Raw genomic sequence first — 23521 nt, 5'->3', positions numbered from 1 at the left:
GCCCTGTTGGGTCCCGTAGTCGCCACCAGGGGGTGCTGCAGTTGGGACTCCTGAGCCCATATGGGCAGCGTATTCGCCACACCTGGAAATGCAGCCAGAACTCAGCCATCAATCACCTGCAGCACTTCTGGGTGGACTATAAAAGGTTTATTTTTGTCCTTTTTCTCATTCTTCATCATGTAAACCACTTTGAGCTAGATTGTTTGTATGTGCTATAGAAATAAATGTGTGCCTCACTGTGTCAGTCTGTGTCAGGACGGCACCCATATAGCACCTTTTTACTATATATATATATATATATATATTGTGGCGGACTGCCAGCTTCCCATGCCGGTCCCCACCCCCAGGAGGCGCTCTCCCGACAGCAGGATCGTGCCCCGAGGTCCAGCAGGGCTGTGTATAAACCCTACAAAGTCCATAAGGCTCCACCAGGAGTCGCTGTGGGGGGGCTTATGGGCCCTGTGAGGCCGTATGACCCGGGAGTACGCCACGGTCACGCGGACGGGAAGAAATGTCGTGCTCCCGGGTTGAATAAAAGGACTGATTGCCCTGACCCGGAAGGAATTAGGAACTATGGATTGATGGGACAGAAACACCTCCGGGTCAGGGGCTGTAAAAGGACGGTGTCTCAGTCCAGACACTGAGCTGTGCTGGGAGGTGGAGAAGCAAAGTGTCTGGGCGAGGAGGAGAGATTATTGTGTGTATTTAGTGATTAGTAGTGGATTGTTGATTCTAGTTATTATTGTGTTGGTGTATGAGTAGTGTGGAGGGTGCTTGGTGCACTGAAGAACAAAATAAAAATTACTGGACTTTCACCCGGTGTCTGGAGTTGTACCTGAGGGTTCAAGGGAGCACTAGTGCCCCCTACTGCCACAATATATATATATATATATATATATATATATATATTGTGATGTATGGCCGGCTGTTCATCCCGGCCAATACCCCCACGCCACCAGGTGGAGCCCTCCCAGCAGTATGGAGGTGCCCCGAAGACCAGCAGGGCATTATGGACATTGGAGTCTTTATTCATAGCCCTGCTGGATACCATGGGGGCGGCCAGGAGTCTCTGCAGGGAGGCCCAGAGAGTATTTACCTTACGCCCAGGAAGTACTTCATAGTCACATGGACAAAGAGCTTCCTGGATGAAGAAAAAAGGATTTTTTCCGGGTCGAGGAGTATAAAGGACTGTGCTGAGCTGGGAGGCAGGGTGGCTAAGCATATGGGAATTAGGAGGATTGTATTGGTTTATTGTTTATTGAGTATTGTGGAGAGGAGCGTGCTTTGTGCACATTATTATTATAATAAATAATAATTGGACATTTTATCTGGTGTCTGACGAGTGGTCTGAGGGTACAAGGGTGCGAGGAAACCCTTATCTGTCACAATATATATATATATATATATATATATATATATATAAATATACTGTAGATAGATAGATAGATAGATAGCACTTTATTTTTCCTAAGGCTGAAGATAATATTTTAGAGAAGATCATTGGTCTAATGTGGTATTCAGTTGGGCTTTTCTAAGCCCGCACTGCCCATGGTCTGCCCACAGGGGGCCACTGTCTGCGTGTTTGCTGGGAAAGACTGGCAGCTATGCCTGCATGAAGGTTAGATTGTCCTGTAAGAGAGATTGCAATTTAACCAATTAGAATAAAGGAGATAAAGTGGTTTAACAAATCAGTGAAGTCTTATCAAGGTGCCTTCCTTTTTGTAGCCAATAAGATTTGAGAATCTTTTATATCATATAACTGAGATATGCAAATCTGACATGTGAGATGAGTGGGTATGAATCCAACTCTCTGAGACCCCCTTATTAAACCAGGATCAGTTTGGGGAGCGCAGAGACTCGACTGGCCAAATATTCCATTCCAGCTTCACAAATAAAAATAAAAATATAGGTGTGGGAATTCTTATACATAGAACAATCAATCAGACTCAATGTCTTTATTTGAAGAATCCTTCCTATTCATCCGTTAACTGTAAGGATCTTCCTTTTCATGAAATGTGCATAAAGGACAAGCTTCCTCCTGCCTGGTTCATTCAATTGCCTGGTATATAGACGGGGATCCTTTTCTCCCATAATGTGTGTGTTTGTGTGTTCGCCATTTGATAGACTGGCACCTTGTCCAAGGACTGTTGCTGCCATTGTTCCCTCTGCTTGTCTGGATTGCCTCCTGCTGCCCCATGAGCCTGACGCAGGTTAGGAAGATGGAGAAGAACCAACAAGAGGAGACCATTCAGTCCACTTGCCTCCCATTTGTTTAGCTAATCACTAAGCTGTCCCCAAATCTCATCCAGTTTTTCCCTAATGGATCTCAAGGTTTCTTCTTCACCTCCACATCCTAGTAGTTTGTTCCCGAGTCCCACATCTCTTTACATGAAGAAGTCTATTTAGGATGGGGGTGAGGTTTTGATCCCAGGACTCTGGAGCTGTGAGGCTGTAGCACTGACCACTGCACCGCTTTTCACTCCAGATGTCAGGTTATTAGCCAGCATTCTCAAAAGGGTACTGAAGTCAGCTTAGACGAAGGAGAAGCAGACATTGATGTCTACATTATTGGGAAATGACAGCTGGACACATACGAAAGAACAGTAAAGCACATGGATGCGATAAGATGTCATTGTGAAGCTGCGACGTACCTGGAGGCTGTGCCCAAGGCGGTAATCCAAGCCTGGAAGATTCCCCCGAAGAATGAGAACGGGTTCTTCCGCACGATCACAAAGTAGAGCAATGGCAGGAAGATGGCTCCATGGATTATAAGGCCGATGATCACGGTGACCATATACATTCCCAGCTGGCGGGCCACGACTTCCAGGTCTTTGATAGCGATGATCTTACCACAGATCAAGCAGGCGATACCCAGGGGAGAGTACCTGAAAATTAAAAAAAAAAAACATAGGAAAACGCCATTAGAGTTTGCAGCGTTAATCGTCCCATACAGTGGAGAATTTCAGGTTCAGAATTTGAGCAAGGATTGTACTATTGTGCCCGTTTACACAACAAACATTCAAGGAACTTTACATCATAAAAGCACTTGAAATACAAAACATATCAAAGGACAGCAGTTTAACATAAAATAAAAATAGATAAAATAGAGCGAGGAGTAGGGCCTTGCGGAAGTATTCATCCCCCTTGATGTTTGTTCTGCTTCGTCACATTACAATCTGGGATTAAAATGGATTTTCATTTGGATTTTTGGTCATGGACTTAACAATATAATCGAAATTGTTGAGGTGGAATGAAAATAAAACACCTTGTATCTCTCTCTCTGTATATATTGTGATGGACAGCCGGGTCCCATGCCTGGCCAGGACGCCCCTACTCCATCTGATCCGGGGGAGCAACCGTGGGCAGCTCAATACCTCCCCGGGATGCTTGGTGGAAGCCTCCCTGGTTGACGGTAATCCCCCAACTGGTCGCATGGCTCCATGGGAGATGAAGTCTCCCACAGGGAGCTTGGATGGCCACTAGGGGGAGCTGCATGGAGTCAACAGCCCGGCTGGACGAGTCTTCAGCCCCACCCGGAAGTGCAATTAGGACCAGGTGGTCAAGCACCTGGAACGGTGCTGGGTGGGCTATAAAAGGGGCCAACCACCACTACTCGAGAGCCGGAGTCGGGAGGAGGAGGACTAAGCTTGGTGAGGAGGAGTTGTGGACAAAGAGTATTTGGTGCTGTTGGGACTGTGTTGGGCTGTGTGGCACGGGGAAGACGTGTCCGACAGCTGAAGAATAAAATAAAGCCTTTGTTAATCTTGTACGTGCTTCTGCGTCAGTCTGTGCCGGGTCGGGCGTTATATAGCGCCGTATTACAATATTTAAATATATACAGTATATATACACAGTGGTACCTTGAGATACGGGTGCCCCAACGTACAAGTTTTTTGAGATAAGAGCCGTTACTAGGTCGATTTTTTTGAGCCAAAATTCAAAATACGAGCCATCAAAGAGCATTTCGAGGAACTACAGACGCAGCAACATACGGAGATTCTGCAGGAGATCGGTATCGCCGAGGAGCCAGAGCTGGAGGAGGTTTTCTCTTCAAGTGAGATAAAGGAAGTGTTGGCAATGTGGGAAAAAGTTTGGGACTTTATTGAAAAGAAACACCCTGAAAAAGTTACAACTGGTCGTGCGGCGGCGCTATTTAATGGCACTCGCCTAATTCATTTCGGAAACATTCTAAAGGGGAGGACTAAACAAAGCTCCTTGGACAGGTTTCTGTTGAAACGCCCTGCGAATGAAAGTGATGAAAGAATGACAAAAAAAAAACAACTAGGGAAGAAGAAAATTAAGTTAAGCAAAAGTGAAGTGAAAGAACAAAATAATACAATACGCTAACATCTGTTTATGTCTTTAGATTCTCTTTTATGTATTGGGTTTTATTTTGTTTGTATACAATATTTGTTCATTATAAATACATTTTTCTTATGTTGAAAACATTAAACAAAAAATTGGGGTGGTTTTTTGGGCGCTGGCACGAATTAAACTTTCAATTAATTTCAGTGGGGAAAACTGATTTGAGATACGAGCTGTTTGAGTTACGAGCTCGGTCACGGAAAGAATTCAACTCGTATCTCAAGGTATCACTGTATTAAATATATATATATATATATTGTGAAGTGTGAGTCGAGGCTGAGTCTCAGTGCTTTAGTAAAACCAACTTTATTCCACTTAAAACAGGAACAGCCCTGCTATTCACTGTAGCGGGATCTACCACTCTGCTATACACAGACACAGCAGTCAGGCAGGGTCATGGCCAAGTAATCCTGTTCCCTGCATTTCTGATCTTCCTTTCATCACCCATTGATGACAGGCGCTTATAGCGGGACCGCGGTCAGCTCGGATTTGCTTTTGCTAGAAGCCGCTACAGCGCTGGGAGCCTTCAGTTGCCCTGGCAACTGATAAACTGTCCATAGACGTGGGATTGCGCTTCGGGACAATGTTTGGTATGTTGTCCCATTGGGGGAGTCTCAAATGAGTTTAGAAATCTTACAATATATAAATATATAAATATATATCTATGTTTATAGAGAGGGGAAAATAAGTACTGAACGGGTCAACATTTAAATATATTTAAATATATATTACTAATGGGGCTATTGACATGAAATTCTATATGATAGATAGATAGATAGATAGATAGATAGATAGATAGATAGATAGATAGATAGATAGATAGATAGATAGACAGATAGATAGATAGATAGATAGATAGATAGATAGATAGATAGATAGATAGATAGATAGATGTGAAGGCACTATATAATAGATAGATAGATAGATAGATAGATAGATAGATAGATAGATAGATAGATAGATAGATAGATGTGAAGGCACTATATAATAGATAGATAGATAGATAGATAGATAGATAGATAGATAGATAGATAGATAGATAGATAGATAGATAGATGTGAAGGCACTATATAATAGATAGATAGATAGATAGATAGATAGATAGATAGATAGATAGATAGATAGATAGATAGATAGATAGATAGATAGATAGATAGAGCTTTATTTTTCCCAAGGCTGAAGATTATATTTTAGAAAAGATCAAGAAATATTATATCAAGCAGCAACAAACCCCTGAAACACTCACACAAATTAACCAAAATATGGTTCAGTTTCTGATTTCACACTCATTGCGCCTGAATCAGCCTAGTCAGCTGTTTTGTCCTTTTTGTAGTCTGGAGATCAAAACTGCACCCTGGACTCCAGATGAGGCCTCACCAGTGTGTTTTAAAGCTTTTGGTGAAGAAGGCGGTTCAGTTTCTGATTTGGGTAAAGATAAGAGGTCGGTCCCATTGGGGTCTTCTAAATACGTATTGCTGTTTGTTTGAAGGAGCTCCAGTAGTGTTTTTGGAAGCACTTCCATTGAATTAACATCTGTGTTACTCTTCATATCAGTCGGCCTTTGTGCCATCCTCAGTGAACCCACACCATACCACATAACTTAGCAGAGCCACTAGAAAGTGTCAGTGTATCAAATTAGCATTCTGGCCTTTTGATATTTCGTTGGCATGCACCTCGGTGCTTACAGGGCAGAGCGGTGGCTCTGAGGTTAAGGATCTGCATTGGCAATCAGAAGGTTGCCAGTGCGAATCCCACAAAATGCCAGAAGTGAGTCTACTTTGTTGGGCCCTTAACCTGCAATTGCTTTGTCCCAATCCAGGTGGTTTGTCATGTTCATGGGTGCAGCTATGTGATATCAGTTGTCACACATGTGCGCATGGGAGGAAGCTGATGGGCTCGAATGAAGGTAATTCCAAATCAGACCAGGAGGTGGCAGGTGTGTTAATCCTTTCTCTCTTTCACTGCAGACCAGTTACGGGAAATTCTGCCTGGCCCTGACGACGTCACTTCCGGCTATTGCCCTGATGACGTAATTTCTGTTTCCGGTCCCAACAACGTGACTTCTATTTCCAGGCCAATGATGTCACTTCCAGCTCTAGCCCTAAAGATTTCACTTCTGGCTCTTGCCCTGAGGATGTCACTTCTGGTTTTGGGCCCGATGACATCACTTCCAGTTCTTGCCCTGATGGCATCACTTCCAGTTTCCGGCCCTGACGAAGTCACTTCCGGCTCTGGCACTGACGACGTAATTTCCGTTTCCGGGCCCAACAACGTGACTTCTGTTTCCGGGCCAATGACAACACTTTTGGCTCCGGCCCTGATGATGTCACTTCTGGTTTTGGGCCTGATGACATCACTTGCAGTTCTTGTCCTGATGTTGTCACTTCCAGCTCTGGCCCTGATGATGTCACTTCCGGACTCTGGCCCTGATGATGTCACGTGTGGTTTTAGGCCCGATGACATCACTTCCAGTTCTGGCGCTGATGGCGTCACTTCCGGTTTTGGCCCCCTATATATTGTCACCTGTTGACGTCACTTCCAGTCCCGGCCCCTATGAGATCACTTGCTCAGCCTTTCTTTAAAACTGTCATCTTCACCTCAGCTGAGTCTGTTCTGTTTTTGGACTCCAATCGGTACACAATTGCGTAATCAATTTACCATTTTTCAGCCCTGGGTTCAGGTATACGGGAGAGTCCCCCAAACCTTTTTGTGGCTCTTTGTCTTTTCTATGACACAGTCCATGCTGCCAGCCCCTCAATGATTCCACTCATCTGTGGAGAGTAAAGTCAAGGATGACAGGCGTGCCACATATCATTGTTTTTCATTCTTTAGTCAGGATTTTTGCACCACTACTTTAATTGTCTCCAAGCTGAGGTGTCTCCTGCCAACTGTGCCCACTATTAAAGTCACAGAGGCTTCTTCTTTGAGCCGTTGCAGGCCACTTACTGAGCAGCTGGGTGTGCCCAGCATCTTTACACGTGACTTGAAGCCATGATGGGATATGAGTTGTCTCCAGGGACCACCCAAAATCACAAAAGCCCACTCTGCACTCTCTCTAAGGGTGAACTTAATCGGATTGCTATACCACTTTCAGGGCTGTTGACGGTCGGGACCCTTAACAGTACAGCATAAACGGCGTTATGATAAAGACAAAAAGAAGAGAATACTGACCACATGATCATGGTGACCAGCTTCATGACGATTTCATTGAGAATATTGAAGAACTCCAACATTAGCCGTGCCTGCTCTCCCATCTTTCCCATTGCAATTCCAAAAGCGATGAAGAACCCAATCAAGCCTGCGGACAACAAAGACGTGCAACATGAGCACACCTCACAAAAACGATATCTTATGTCCGGACTCTGCTCTTATATGCAAATTATGAAACGTCAGACTCCCTTAGGAAGTGAATGAGAAGAGAGGAGTAATTTTAATTTTTTACATTTTAATAACCCTTGAAAGAGCAGAAATAACTAAATATTTCTATTGAAAATGTTTCTGAAATCAGAACGACAAACCACGTAATGTTAAAGCGATTCCTTTTGAAGTTATAGTTTAGGCCCTGTGGTGGACAGAAGGCCCGTCTAAGGTTGGCTCCTGCCTTAAGCTCCGTGCTGCCAGGACAGGCTCAGGCTCCCTGTGTCCCTGATTTGGGTCAGGCAGCTTTGAGAAGCGGAGGTTCTGCTACTGTGTAGTAAAGTAACTACGTGAGACACAATGTGACGGCTGCTTCTCCTTCTGACTTGAATATGTCAGCCCTTAACTGAAATGACAGACACTCTGTCATACAGTGCTATGACAAAGTATTTGCCCCCTTCCCAATTTCTTCTTTTTTGCATTGTTGTCACACTTTTCAGATCATCCAACAAATTTAAATATTAGACAAAGGCAACCCATGTAAATACAAAATGCAGTTTTTAAGTGATGATTGTATTTATTAAGAAAAAAAAATATCCAAACCTACATGGCCCTATGTGAAAAAGTAATTGCCCCCTAAACCTAATAACTGGTTGTGCCACCCTTAGCAGCAGCAACAACTGCAATCAAGCATAGGTGATAACTGGCAAGGAGTCATTCACATGGCTGTGGAGGGATTTCAGCCCACTCGTCTTTGTAGAATTGTTTCAATTCAGCCACATTGGAGGGTTTTTCCGAGCTTCAACCTCTTTTTTAAGGTCATGCCGCAGCATCTCAATTGGATTCAAGTCCGGACTTTGACCAGGCCACTCCAAAGACTTCAGTTTGTTTTGCTGGTGTGTTTTGGATGATCATTGTCCTGCTGCAGAACTCAAGTGCGCTTCAGCTTGAGGTCACAAACTGATGGCCGGACATTCGCCTTCAGGATTTTATTGGTAGAGAGCAGAATTCATGGTTCCATCAATTTCAGCAAGTCGTCCAGGTCCTGAAGCAGCAAAGCAGCCCCAGACCATCACATTACCACCACCACTATGTTTGACTGTTGGTATGATGTTCTTTTTTTGAAATGCTTTGTGACTTTTCTGCCGGATGTAACGGGACTCACACCTTCTAAAAACTTTTGTTTCGTCAGTCCACAGAATATTTTCCCAAAGTTCTTGGGGATCATCAAGATGTTTTTTGGCAAAAGTGAGACGAGCCTTTATGTTCTTTTTGGTCAGCAGTGGTTTTCGCCTTGGAACTCTGCCATGCATGCCATTTTTGCCCCGTCTCTTTCTTATGGTTGAGTTGTGAACACTGACTGACCTTCACTGAGGCAAGGGAGGCCTGCAGCTCTTTAGATGTTCTTCTGAGGCTCTTTTGTGACCTCTTGGATGAGTCGTCACTTCACTCTTGGGGTAATTTTTGTAGGCCGGCCTCTCCTGGAAAGGTTCACCACTGTTCCATGTTTTCTCCATTTGTGGATAATGGCTCTCACTGTGGTTCGCTGGAGTCCCAAAGCTTTAGAAACGGCTTAGTGACCTTTTCCAGACTGATGGATGTCAATTACTTTGTTTCTGATCGTTTCCTGAATTTCTTTCTTCCTTTTTGGGATCTTTTGGCCTCCTTCACTTTATCTGACAGGTTCTATTTAAGTGATCTCTTGTTTCAACAGGCCTGGCTGTGGCTACTGACATTGAACTCAGCTTTCCAAAACATGTGACTGACCACATGATTTAACAAGGGGGGCAAATACTTTTTCACAAAATATTTTTATTTATAATATTTTATAATATCTAATATTTTAATTTGTTGGACGATCTGAAACATTAAAGTGTTAGAAATATGCAAAAAAAAAAAAAAAGAAATCAGGAAGGGGGCAAATACTTTTTCACAGCACTGTAAATCTACTCAGCTATGAAGTGTCCAGAGGTCATCCTCTGGCATCTCTAAAGATGTGCCAGTTAGGCTGGTTCCATCCAAATTGGCTTGTGTATGTGAACCTACCCTATAATGGACTGTTTTGTGCCCCCTAAGAACCTGAATTGGATGAAGGAGGTTTAAAAATGAGATGAGATGAGAACATCCGAACAGTGTGGATGAGAACAGGCCATTCGGCCCCCATTAAGCTTGCCAGCTCTATCCGCTTCATTCCTCCAAACTAACATCAAGTCGAGTTTTGAAGGTCCCTAAAGTCCTCCTGCCCACCACACTACTTGGTCACCTTATTCCAAGTGTCTGTGGTTCTTTGTGTGAAGAAAAACGTCCTAACATTTGTGTGAAATTTACCCTTCACAAGTTTCCAACCGTATCCCCATGTTCTCGATGAACTCATGAGTGTGTGTGTTTGCCCAGTGCCAGTCCTGGTGTTGTTCCTTCCTTGCACCCCATGATCACCGGGAGAGGCTCTGGCTGCTCTGTGACTCAGACCAGCAGGTTATGAAGATGGATGGGCGGCCTACCAGCCATTAGATGTTAGTGACTTACTTCTGATTTCAAACGTTGCATTCTTTCTCAAACCTAAGGAAAGTGTCATCGTTAAAGTCCTACAGAGCAGAGCACAGGTCGATGTTAATTCACAACACATACCCAGGACGTTCATTCCGCCTTTGAATTCGAGCCCCTTCTTGGTGACATACATGGGCTCCGGCGCGACAGTGGCATTCACCACTTCTAGGAAGTCGTCAACGGTGGAATTGCCTTGGTCAGTTGGCTCGGAGACGTCGGGGAACACCTGGACTTTCTTGGTGACGGTCTGAATCTGAACATGAGCATAAAGACAGTTTGGTTATTTAATATTTGAGGAGGCGTATGCAGAGACTTCGGTTAATTTAATACATCGTGTCTCCCCTCAGTGTGTATCTTCACGCAGTAACATAAAGAAATTTATTTAACTGTTCAACTAAACACCAGACTAAGCTCAGATGAACTGAGGAGTGGCAGGAATGAAGTCTGCTGGTGTTTCTCTACTGCCAAACGTCCTTCCAGAAAATTCCTGCTGTGAATTTTAGATTAGAGTTAAATAATTAGGAAGAGTGAAAAGCCGTGAGTGATAAAGAGAAGGGCCGCCAAAGACAATGGAGCCGACGACTTCACATTAACACACTCTGAACATTTACGTGAAGATCACTTCAGTGCATGGAATCAGGCGACGGTCGTTCTATCACAAGGACTCACCTGCTGGAAACAGGCCTGCACAAGATTCTCCGGGAAGAGATTCCTAATGAGGTCGAAAAAAGCATCCAAGCTGGACACTTCATCATTTTTGTTTCCTTCGCCAAGCCGCGCCTTCAGTTTAGGGTTCCCCGGGTGGATAAGCAGTACGAGGATGACCCCCAGGACGGCAGCGACGATCGTAGTCGACATGTAGTACACCATGGCTCGAGTTCCCAATCGGCCGCTTGCTTTGGCATCCAAGCCTGCCAGACCTGCAAGGATAAGAAAGGACAACTCAGAACCAGCCTGGGAGAAAATGAGAAGCCTGCGGACATCTAGGCACTCGCTGCACGTCTGAGTGAATTACTAAAGGCAGAGAGCGTCACCGACAAATTGGAGAGGCCATACCAGAACACTGACGTGGCGCTGTGACATGTCACGTCTCCATGGACCACAAGGCCTAGCTAAGGTCCATCTGCTCGGCTGCTGTGCCATACGGTGACATGACGTTCAAAAGGACAGGAGGATCCTGTAAATAACTTCAATTATTCAGTAAGCCGCAGGCGCTGAGCTCTGGAATTTTTGAGAGAAATTTTACCTTTTTACTTTCTCTCAGCTCTTTCATTCAGTATCTATCTATCTATCTATCTATTATATAGTGCCTTTCATTTCTATCTATCTATCATATAGTGCCTTTCACTCTTATCTATCTTTCATATAGTGCCTTTCACTCTATCTATCTATCTATCTTTCATATAGTGCCTTTCAATCTATCTATCTATCTTATACTACCTTTCACTCTATCTATCTATCTTTCATATAGTGCCTTTCTATCTATCTATCTTTCATATAGTGCCTTTCAATCTATCTATTTATCTATCATATAGTGCCTTTCACTCTATCTATCATATAGTGCCTTTCACTCTTATCTATCTATCATATATTGCCTTTCACTCTTATCTATCTATCTATCATATAGTGCCTTTCACTCTATCTATCATATACTGCCTTTCACTCTATCTATCTATCTATCTATCTATCTATCTATCTATCTATCTATCTATCTATCTATCTATCTATCTATCTATCTATCTATCTATTTATCAAAATCTGATATTTAGGGCACCTGAAAAGGGAAGTCAGAATTGGGTCATAAAAGACCTGGAATGAGGTCTGGAGGTTCAGTTAATGTTCACATCCCAGACCAGGATGCTCCCAGTGATTTGGGCCAGGGCCTGGTGTGATTGGCTGGTTTGAGTGTTTGTGTAACTGCTGATTTTCTGGGATTTTCTCACCCAAAGGTCTGCTGAGTTTACTCAGAATGATGTGCAAAAACAAAAGAACAACCATTGAGAGGCAGAGCTGTGGCAAAAGCACCGTGTTGATGACAGAGGTCAAAGAAGAATGGCCAGACTGGTTTGAGCCAAAAGAAATGCTGCAGGAGCTCAGATAACCAACTGTAGTGAGCAGAAAAGCATCTCAGAACACATCAAATCTTGAGGCAGGTGGGCTACAACAGCAGAAGACCACGTCAGATTCCACTGCTGTCAGTCAAGGCTGTGGTGGGCGAGGGCTCACCAAAACTGGACTGTTGAAGACTAGAAAAATGTACCCTGGTCTGATGAAGACTCTCGATTTCTGCTGAGGCACACAGATGGAATGGTCAGAATTTGAATCCATGCATCCAACCTGCCTTGTGTCAACAGTCCATACTGGTGGTGGTGGTGGTGTAATGGTATGGGGAATGTTTCCTGGGCACACTTTGGGCCCATTAATACCAGTTTATCATCACAAGAATGCCTCCGCCTACTTGAGTATTACTGCTGACCATATGCATCCTACATTTGAGTCATCTTCTGATGACTACATGCACCATGTCAAAAAGCAAACTGGTTTCATGAACATGATGATGAGTTCAGTGGTCTTCAGTTGGCCTTCTCTGTTGCCTGATCTGAATCCAAAAGTACACCTTTGGCATGTGGCGGAGTGGGAGACCTCAGCCTAAATGCGCACAGCTGGCAAACCTTCAGAAATTGTCTGGTGTGGTCACGTCAACATGGACCAGAATCTTTGAGGAATGTGTGTGACACCTTGTTGGAATCCATTGTCTGTTTTAGGAAGGCAAAAAAAAGGCCCTACTCAGTATTAATGTAGGGGTCCCACTACCCAGGCCCCATGGTAAACATTAAACTTCTTGTTTTTCTGTTCCACTAACTCAAGCAACACTAATTCTGGAGCCATTGTTTCAGGATGACTCGGTGACACCCTAAAGCCAACACAAGTCAGCTTGTTTTATGCTTCCCTCACAACATAACTGGATAAATGCTGGAGGGTCCTCATTTGACGAGTGCCATCAAGGAGGCAAGTCATGCCCCCATCCCATTGTGCCTATGGTTTGCAATCCCCACAAGGCTGGCTGTGCATGCTTTAGTATTGTCATTCTTTGTGTAGAATCCTGGCAAGATGAAAAGGTCCCTGTGTCTCCTAAAATATCAGAACGCTTCCAGCACAAAGAAAGGCCTGATGGAGGCCCAGAAGAAATTCATAATCTGTTTCATGCACCGGATTGCAGTGTCATTGTTGATTAGGATGAAGAACTGGAATGTTCTACTTAAGGCTTCATGGAGGTCAGGCCTTAGATTCATAATTGCAACGTTCTGTCGTCCAGCGGTATAGTGGTAGTGAAGTGTAGGAGATTTCCCCTTGGGATTAATAAAGTATCTATCTATCTATCTATCTATCTATCTATCTATCTATCTATCTATCTATCTATCTATCTATCTATCTATTATATAGTGCCTTTCACTTCTATCTATCTATCTATCTATCTATCTATCTATCTATCTATCTATCATATAGTGCCAATGGCCAGGGGGAAAGAAAAACAACAACAAAAAAAAAACTCCAGACGGCTGGAGAAGAAAATAAAATCTGTAGGGATTCCAGGCCATGAGACCACCCAGTCCCCTCTGAGGCCCCTTTGAGGCCCAGACCTCAAAGCGACTCTTTGGGGTTCATATATTTGTAAATCTGACTCTGAAGGAGTCACCAGCCATGAACCTCACCGAACGTCACCACACCCATCCATCCATCCATCCTCTTCCGCTTATCCGAGGTTGGGTTGCAGGGGCAGCAGCTTGGGCAGAGAGGCCCAGACTTCCCTCTCCCCGGCCATTTCTTCCAGCTCTTCCGGGAGAATCCCAAGGCGTTCCCAGGACAGCCGGGAGACATAGTCCCTCCAGTGTGTCCTGGGTCTTCTTTGAGGCCTCCTCCCGGTTGGACGTGCCCGGAACACCTCACCAGGGAGGCGTCCAGGAGTCATCCTGATCAGATGCCCGAGCGACCTCATCTGACTCCTCTCGATGGCGGCTCTACTCTACTCTGAGCCCCTCCCGGATGACTGAGCTCCTCACCTTATCTTTAAGGGAAAGCCCAGACACCCTGCGGAGGAAACTCATTTCAGCCGCTTGTATTCGCGATCCCGTTCTTTCGGTCACTACCCATAGCTCATGACCATAGGTGAGGGTAGGAGCGTAGATCGACTGGTAAATTGAGAGCTTTGCCTTACGACTCAGCTCTTTTTTCACCACGACAGACCGATGCAGAGCCCGCATCACTGTGGATGCCGCACCGATCCGCCTGTCGATCTCACGCTCCATTCTTCCCTCACTCGTGAACAAGACCCCGAGATACTTGAACTCCTCCACTTGGGGCAGGATCTCTCCCCCAACCCTGAGAGGGCACTCCACCCTTTTCTGGCTGAGGACCATGGTCTCGGATTTGGAGGTGCTGATTCCCATCCCAGCTGCTTTACATTCAGCTGCGAACCGATCCAGAAAGAGCTGAAGATCACGGCCTGATGAAGCAAACAGGACAACATCATCTGCAAAAAGCAGTGACCCAATCCTGAGTCCACCAAACCGGACCCCCTCAACACCCTGGCTTCGCCACACCCACATAGAATAAAAAGGCCATGTGCCTCACTGTTTCTCTCTCAGGTTGGTGTTAGCATATTGTAATCTCCTGAACCAACAGCACGAGTTTTACACATTCGACTTACTGTATATGGCCGACATTATAAAATCAAGCCCCGACTTAACTTATAATTCCCCCACTGTAGAGGATTTGTTCAAAACATTTTTTAAAGCCTGGCAGGACCTCATGAATGATATTTTAGAATAAGCCTTTATATTGGTGGAGAAAGACCCCTTTCTCTCTTTACTACTCTCAATACTTTTGCTCAGGCTGTTGGCCTTCCTCTCTTTCTCATGGGTACGGGTTCAATTGAATTTCGTTTTGTCAAGTTTCACTTGCTTGTATGGAATGTTATATAAAAAAAGATCAAATAAATAAATGACCGTGTAGCGGTATCTCTAAAGCCGCACACGGGTCTAGCGTGACGCACGGGCATTTCGGTACCCACCAGGGCCGGATCAAGACGAAATTGGGCAGCGCAAAATAGGCCTATTGTTTCTCGGCATTGGTGTCTGTGCATTCGACTCTCACCGTACACGCGCACTCAGACCGACCAACGAGCCTTAATTGCTTGCGACGCCACCAGCCAGACTTTATTGAGCATGAATAATAATAACGACGTAGTATCGTAACAACTCGAGATTAACATCAACTTTCAATAGCAATTGTCTGAAAAGTGCACTTAATGCAGAAAACCTCACAATCAAATACACAAAATTCTCTTACGAAACAGTGTAAGAAAAAATGAATTTGCGGAGACATCGGGTCAAAGTGACTCAGTTCAGGCTCTTGAGGGTAAAAATGTGTCCACGATTTAAATTTCATAATAGACCGGAAACCTGTCGAGGATTTTAAAAATTCTAAACATCCATGCCGGGCCGGCTCTTAGTTTTACCTTTATAGATAACCATTTAAATAGCCATCGATTTTTACTGTACAACTAACTTTCAAGGTGAAAAATTGACTACGTGGCACTTACCAAACAATTATAAAGTGGCACAAATCCCCAAGATATTGCAAAAAATGCAGCTAAATTACGAAGTAAAACGTTTAACGTAAAATCGATAGCATTAACTTGAAATCTTCGGTTAAAAATAAACACAATGACGTTATAGTTACGTCACAGCGCAAAGAACAATAGTAACTGTATAATAAGTAACGCTGTGTCCAGGCATCCGAAAATGGGACTCCAAATTTCATTCTAAGAATTATTTTGAGGTTAATATAGCAAAGGAAAACTGTTCAGCTTCCGGAAAATTCTCGTCTGTTTTCATCTGGGCCGATTTCAGGAATGGGCCTAATGCTGCAGCATCAATAGCACCCACCTTAATCCGGTCCTGGTACCCACCTGTAATTAAGCTCGAGACAATGAGGGGCAGGATGAGCATCTTCAGCATTCTCATGAGGATGTCTCCGGGGAAGGCAATGACCATAATGATGTCTTCAGGAAGTGGAGAGGCGAAGCGCAGAAGACACCCACATACGGCACCCATAATCACACCTGGAAAACAAGAGGAGAGTAAAGTGAAGGGTTAGTTAGAAACCAAACCTCAATGCATCCACCACCCTCTGGAGGAAGACCCTGCCAAACCCATCTTTCTGGACAAGACGACCACCCGGGGAATCATTCACAAAAGTATCCCTCCGAATGAAATTAGACTTTTGAAAAGCCTTCGACACCACACTGGAGATTAATTCTAAAACTAGAAGGTGTAGGCATCTGGATGACTTGCATCGTGCGTACTGCGCCAGCAATTAAACGGGTTTGTTAAAACCCACCAAGGTATTGTTTACGTGTTTGGGGGCCACACAAGAAATCAATTGTTGTTGTTGTAGAGACCCAACCAACCAAGCGCTCACTGGTGAGTTCATCCCAGAGACCCGTCTGTAAGGGCAGGACAAGATGGCCATGGGAATGCATTAGTATCCCTCCAGTTGGATAGGAAAGTGGACATCTGGAGATCTTTGACCCCCTCCCTGGACCCCATAGCACTGTTTTTCTTATTTTTTCTCACAATCCAACCTTGACCTTCCTGGTGTATTCAAGATCCAGAATCAATGTCGACACTCATCCAAGAAGAGTCAAAGGGGTTGGAGGAGGTGAGGGGGGTTCCCCTCCTAAGGAATCACCACCGACAATCATCCCCTGTAACAGAATTGCCACAGCAGGTCATAGAGGGTCTCTCCTGCTCCCTCACTTCACACCACTCTTTCTTCTCTCCCTCAATCATCTCTCTTTCATACCCAAACCCAGTTCACCTCTCAAATGTGGCAGATATGTGTATGAGATCATTATATAATGGCCATCATGCTTCCACTCTCAGAATGGTGCCATCCTGCAACCAGCATATGTCCCTTCAGTGGGAGGAACATAAGAAATTTAAGAAACAAAAAAAGACCATTCAGTCCATCAGGGGGTCAGGAATGTTGTCCCGCGCAGGACAGTGGAGCTCCATGGTGGGGTCACTCCTGTTGTGACAAGAGTGACCAACCGCTTTAACAGGGGTGGGCATGGCGGCGGGAACACGAAGAGTTGATTCCTGCCAAGGAGAATGTAAGGAACAAGCATAAGAAACCTAAGAAATCTGACAAACGAGAGGAGACCATTCAGTCCATTTGTCGCCTGTTTGTTTGGCTATTAGCTAAGCTGTCACAACATCTCAGCGAGGTCCTTCCTAAAGGTCATCAAGGTTTCTGCTTCAACTCCATGTCTTGGCAGTTTGTTGAAGATTCCTACAACGCTTTGAGAATGGAAGGGCTTCCTGGTCTCAGAACTAAATGCACTTCCTGGTAATTTCTGCTGATGTCCCCAAATACCTGCTTCACGGTGAACGTTAAAGGATTCTGTTGGATCTGCTTAATCAATGCCATTGAGGAGTTTGAAGACCTGGATGAGGTTCCTCACATGGTCTCCTCTGCTCATGACTAAGCAGGTGTAATTTTGAGAGTCTGCTGGAGTAGGACATGTCCTTAACTACTGGGACGCACCTGGATTCTGTTGTTCTGCACAACTTCACATGCTGCTATGTCTGTGATTGTGTCTCCTCTTATTCTCTGACTATTTAATCTGTAAAGGCTCAGCTCTTTTAATCTTCCCTCATCACTCATCCCCTGTAGCCCTGAATCAGCCTAGTCGCTCTTCTCTGGACCACCTCTTGTGCTGTTATGTCTTTATGGAGACCCAAACTGCACCCAGGACTCCAGATGAGGCCTCACCAGTGTGTTATAAAGCCTTGAACAGAACCTCCTGTGAATTGTACTCCACACGTCAAGGCGCTATATAACCTGACAGTCTGTGAGCCTTCTTAATGTCTTCTGAACACTGTCTGGCAGTTGATAGTGTCAAGTCCACTATGACTCCTAAATCGTTTTCATCGGGTGGACTTTCGATCTTTAGACCTCCCATTTTGTATTCAGACCACAAATTTTTACATCCTACACGTAACATTTACTGACAATAAATGCTGTCCATGTCTCTCTGTAACGATTCAATGGATTCAAGATCATCTATCCGTCCTCCTAGTTTGGTGTCATCTGTAAACTAAACCTGCTAATTGATTTTATTATTGTCCGGATTGTTCACGTAAGTTAAAATTAGCCGTGCCAACCATCTAAGGAGGGTTGAAATCAAAGTAATCAACATTGAGACCTCAGAGGTAACACTTGCAGTGCACCATCTATTGGAGTGCATTTTGTAATGAATGTAGTAATAAAATGCATTGCATTTGTCGTTTCAGCAGATGGTGCAATCACAAACATTTATTCTAATAAAATGTTTGTGGTGCACCATCTTTGGAGTGAGAAATGCAATGCATATGTCTCTGTTATCTCATTGGGTATGGGAATGGTAAAAGCAGCGTTAATGTTTGTGATGCACCATCTGTTGGAATGACAAATGAAGTGAATTTTATTACTACAAATGTTTGTGATGACAGAACCATAGAAACTGGGCTGACACGCACACATTTACCATTTTATTAAGTTGGACGGACAGCAACCCCTGCACTCCCACCTGCTGGCCACCACTCTTAACAATCACCTAATTCTGTAAAACTTTCTTTCACCATAACCCGTTGCTTTCCTGTGTTTTGGGCCAGTTTTGTACCCTGTGACCTTTAGGGGGTGTCACAGACCTCAGACACAATCACATAGACACAAGTCTTGGGTTCAAATGTAAGGGTTAATACAATCAAAATATCAAAATCAGATCAATCAAAAAAATCAAAAGGGTTTGTGCACACAGTTGTTGCTAAGCAGGAGCAAAATACAATTCTCTCTTCTTCTCTTCCTGTCTTCCTCTTCCTCCAATCCTCACAGGTGAGCTTTGTCCATTCTTTATACCCCACTGGGTGAGGCAGAGCAGCTCCTTTTGAGGAAGATCCGGAAGTACGTCTGGTGCCAGGGCATTGTACATTGGAAGCACTCATGGGTCAGGTGAAAGCCCCACAAAGCAGGGATCATGTATCCCCCTAGCGGCACCCATGGAACCCAATGGGCTTGTTCCATGGGACTACAATTCCCAGCATGCCCCGAAGGTGTCTGTATGAGCAGCATATCCCAGGGAGGCTGGCATCTAGCATGCTGGACGAGTAAACGATCACTCTGTATCTCTAATATCCTGGCATCCTAGCTGGTCAAGGTTCTTCAGTACCCTTCTGCTGGGATGCCAGCATATTTCCTTCCACATTGGCATCTGCCCTTCAAGCTTCTGTCTGAGGCAGAGAATGTCCTGCCTTCCTTAATTCTCAGTCATGACTCTGGCTTCCCAGCTGGGTACGATCCTGGGGGTCCTTTCAGACAGGAACACCATCATGGCAGCCCACTGTGGCCACTAGGGGGAGCCACACCACTCAGCCCGAACCCCAGACACAATGTTACCCAACACAATTCCGGGTCCAAATAAATGGATTTTCATTTTTCACCAAAACTTTTAAATACAAACACCAGCCAAAATACTCCAACATAAATCAATTTCCTCCTCCTTCTGTCTCTAGTTGCGTGTCACCCACTGCCTTCTGACTCTAAGCTGGAATGAGGAATGCTTCTGGTGCCACAGTGTGCCACTGGAAGGACCTCAGGGTCAAATGGAAACCATGGAGGTCCTCCCTGGATAGTGCCCTCTAATGGGACCTCTGACAGGGTTGCACAGCTGGACTCGAATTCCCATGAGGCCCTGCAGGTCTCTAAACTGGGACACCACAGGAGGACTGCTGCCACGTGTCATATGGGAGATTGAATTGCCTCTGGCCTGTAACATCTGCTGGTCCATCATATATATGACTCTGGCTGGGCAAGAAACTGTTTCCTCGTCCAGCATGGCGCACTCATCTGTCCTTCTGCTCTGGCTGGGATAACCTGTCCGTCCTCTCTGCCTCTTGTACCACAAACAAGCATACAGCCACACTCACTCATCCCTCACCGATTTAAAAAGTCCAACCAAGAAACACCAAACTCATCTGCGGTGCTGTGATGAAGCAGCACTAACTGCTGCGCCACCCTATCACAGATCATTCCTCTGATATTTTAACTTGGAGAACCTTGCAGTCAAAATCCTTAACTTCCAGTGGGCATCGGGACCTCGACACAGTGGTCTTTATCGGTGATTCACAGGGGGAGCCCAAGGTGCTAAATGCTCAAAGGTAACCACATCAAGTCTCCAAGTCTCCAGCTGCTCTCAGTTTCTATTAAATACAGACACACAGACGGTGCAGTTGCCTTTACGATTCTTTTGGGATGAAGATCTGCAGCCGAAGTCCAATTAAAAAAACGCTGCTTGGAACGCGAGGCGGTGACTCATTTCAAAGCCCCCCTTCCCAGCCATTCTACGCTGCCTTTGATGCCCTGCGTGCGGCTCAGCGTATTTTCGCTCGGCAATCCGACTGAAGAAATATTTGATTGAAAAGCAGATATTTTTAACAAATGCTATTTAAAGCTGCTCCTTTGAACTGCTGCATTCATTATGGTGGTCCTTGATAAAATGAATTGAATGCATTGTGGGAACAAAAAAAAAAAACCTGCAATGCCTCTGTGAGTGTGTCGTTTACTTAAAGATAATAAACTGATTGCACATTTGGGTGTACGGGAGAAAAAGACGAGTCCGGGTAACGTCAAACAAGTGAATAAGTTAGGTCCGTGTCGGCTCCTATATGCCCCTTAATAGACTGCAAGTGCCAGAACACCACTGTGAGTGTGGGACGTGACTGACAGGCGTGTTAATAAATGACGACACAACAAATAAGTGACGGCTAGCAGCATGTGGGGCAGACCAGTCGCGTTCCAGTCAGGGCCGGTGCTCCCTGCCATGTGTTTACAGTCACATGAAAAAGTCTGGGATCCCCTCTTAATTCTGTGGATTTTTGTTTCTCATTGGCTGAACTTCCTTTTAATATCTGACATGCCTTATGGACACAGTAGGATTTCAGCAGTGACATGAAGTTTATTGGATTAACAGAAAATATGCAATATGCATCATAACAAAATTAGACAGGTGTATAAATGTGGGCACCACAACAGAGATATGACATCAATACTTAGTTGAGCCTCCTTTTGCTCCTTTGAGCCTCTCGACGCTGTCCTCCTATAGCCTGTGATGAGTGTCTGGATTCTGGATGGAGGTATTTCTGACCATTCTTCATACAAAATCTCTCCAGTTCAGTTCAATCTGACGGACAGCCTGCTTCAAATCATCCCATAGATTATCAATGATATTCAAGTCAGTGGACTGTGACAGCCATTCCAGAACATTGGTCTTCTCCCTCTGCATTAGAACATTAGAACATTCTAGAACACTCGGACGAGAACAGGCCATTTAGCCCACCAAAGCTCGCCAGTCCTCTCCACTTATTTCTTCCAAAAATACAACAAGTCGAGTTTTGAAAGTCCCTAATGTCTTACTGTCCACCACACTACTTGGTCGCTTATTCCAAGTGTCTATCGTTCTTCGTGTAAAGAAAAACTTCCTAATGTTTGTGCGAAATTTACCCTTAACAAGTTTCTAACTGTGTCACCATGTTCTTGATGAACTCATGTTAAAGTCACCGTCTCGATCCACCGGACTGATTCCCTTCATAATTTTAAACACTTCACTCAGGTCTCCTCTTCATCTTCTTTTTCTTAAACTGTAAAGGCTCAGCTCTTTTAATCTTTCCTCATAACTCATCCCCTGTAGTCCTATAATCAGCTGAGTTGTTCTTCTTTGGACCTTCTCTTGTGCTGCTATGTCCTTTTTGTAGCCTGGAGACCATAACTGCACACAGGACTCCAGATGAGGCCTCACCAGTGTGTTATAAAGCTTGAGCAGAACCTCCTGTGACTTGTACTCCACACATCAAGGCGCTATATAACCTGACATTCTGTGAGCCTTCTTCATGGCTTCTGAACACTGTCTGGAAGATGATGGCTTAGAGTCCACTATGACTCCTAAATCCTTCTCATAAGGTAGACTCTCGATTTTCCACCGCCCATTGTGTATTCAAACCTCACATTTTCACTTCCTATGTGTAAATCTTTACATTTACTGACTTTAAATTTCATCTGCCACAAATCTGCCCAAGTCTGTCTGCTGTCCAAGTCCTTCTGTGATGATATAACGGATTCCAAATTATCTGCCAGTCCACCTATCTTGGTATCATCTGCAAACTTAACCAGCTTGTTACTTACATTCCTATCTAAATTATTTATATTTATTAAAAATAGCAGCGGCCATAGCACTGACCCCTGTGGAACACCATTCCTAACATCTGCCAGAATGAATGCCTTTGTAGATTTCCAGCTGTGTTTTGGGTCCTTGTCTTGTTGGAATATCCAACCCCTGCTTAAGTAACTTCAACTTTATGACTGATGCTTGAACATTATTCTGAAGAATTTGTTGATATTGAGTTGAATTCATGCGACCCTCGACTTTAACAAGGGCCCCAGTCTCTGAACTGGCCACACAGCCCCACAGCATGATGGGACCTCCACCACATTTGACAGCAGGTGGCAGGTGTTTGTCTCTGAATGCGGTGTTCTTCTTCTGCTTTTTGTTCTGACCAAATAACTCCATTTGTGTCTCATCAGTCCAAAGCACTTTGTTCTTAATGACTCTGACTTGTCTAAATGAGCATTTGATACAACAAGCGACTCTGTTTGTGGCGGGAGTGCAGAAAGGGCTTCTCTCCCATCACCCTGCCATACAGATGAGCTGAATTGTAGAACGATGTACAGATACACCATCTGCAGCGAGATGTTCTTTCAGGTCTTTGAGGTGATCTGTGGTTGTCTGTCGCCATTCTCACAATCCTGCCTCTCATATGCCGCTCTTGTATTTTTCTTGGCCTGCCAGACCTGCTGTGTTGGTTTAACAGCAACTGTGCCTGTGGCCTTCCATTTCCTGATTCCATTCCTTACAGATGAACCTGACAGTTTAAACATCTGAGATGGCTTTTTGTAGCCTTCCCCTAAACCAGGAGACTGAACAATCTTTTTTTTCAGATCTTTGGAGAGTTTCTTTGAGGATCCCATGCTGTCTGTCACTCTTCAGAGGAGAGTCATGACCAGCAGCATCGTACATCAACGTCGCCGCCATACTGCGAGTGTCACTGCTGTGTAGTGAAGTAATGGATAATGTTCTGCTTGGGATTGTACAAAC

The 23521-nt window shown here is 44.5% G+C and overlaps 1 protein-coding gene across 1 annotated transcript in view; it reads right to left on the bottom strand.

Annotated features, from left to right (window-relative positions):
* slc1a2b (solute carrier family 1 member 2b) overlaps positions 1-23521 on the bottom strand; it is a 165491-nt gene that overhangs the window by 23710 nt on the left and 118260 nt on the right. The window contains exons 3-7 of the mRNA XM_039743982.1: positions 16241-16393; positions 10939-11189; positions 10351-10522; positions 7537-7663; positions 2652-2885 (exon numbers count right to left, since the gene is read on the bottom strand). Coding sequence (XP_039599916.1) covers positions 2652-2885; positions 7537-7663; positions 10351-10522; positions 10939-11189; positions 16241-16393 — 937 coding nt within the window. The remainder of the gene's footprint in view (positions 1-2651; positions 2886-7536; positions 7664-10350; positions 10523-10938; positions 11190-16240; positions 16394-23521) is intronic.

Source organism: Polypterus senegalus, chromosome 1 (assembly GCF_016835505.1).
Source record: "Polypterus senegalus isolate Bchr_013 chromosome 1, ASM1683550v1, whole genome shotgun sequence".
Classification (NCBI taxonomy): Eukaryota; Metazoa; Chordata; class Cladistia; order Polypteriformes; family Polypteridae; genus Polypterus; species Polypterus senegalus.
This window is presented reverse-complemented; position numbering and strand designations above follow the sequence as displayed.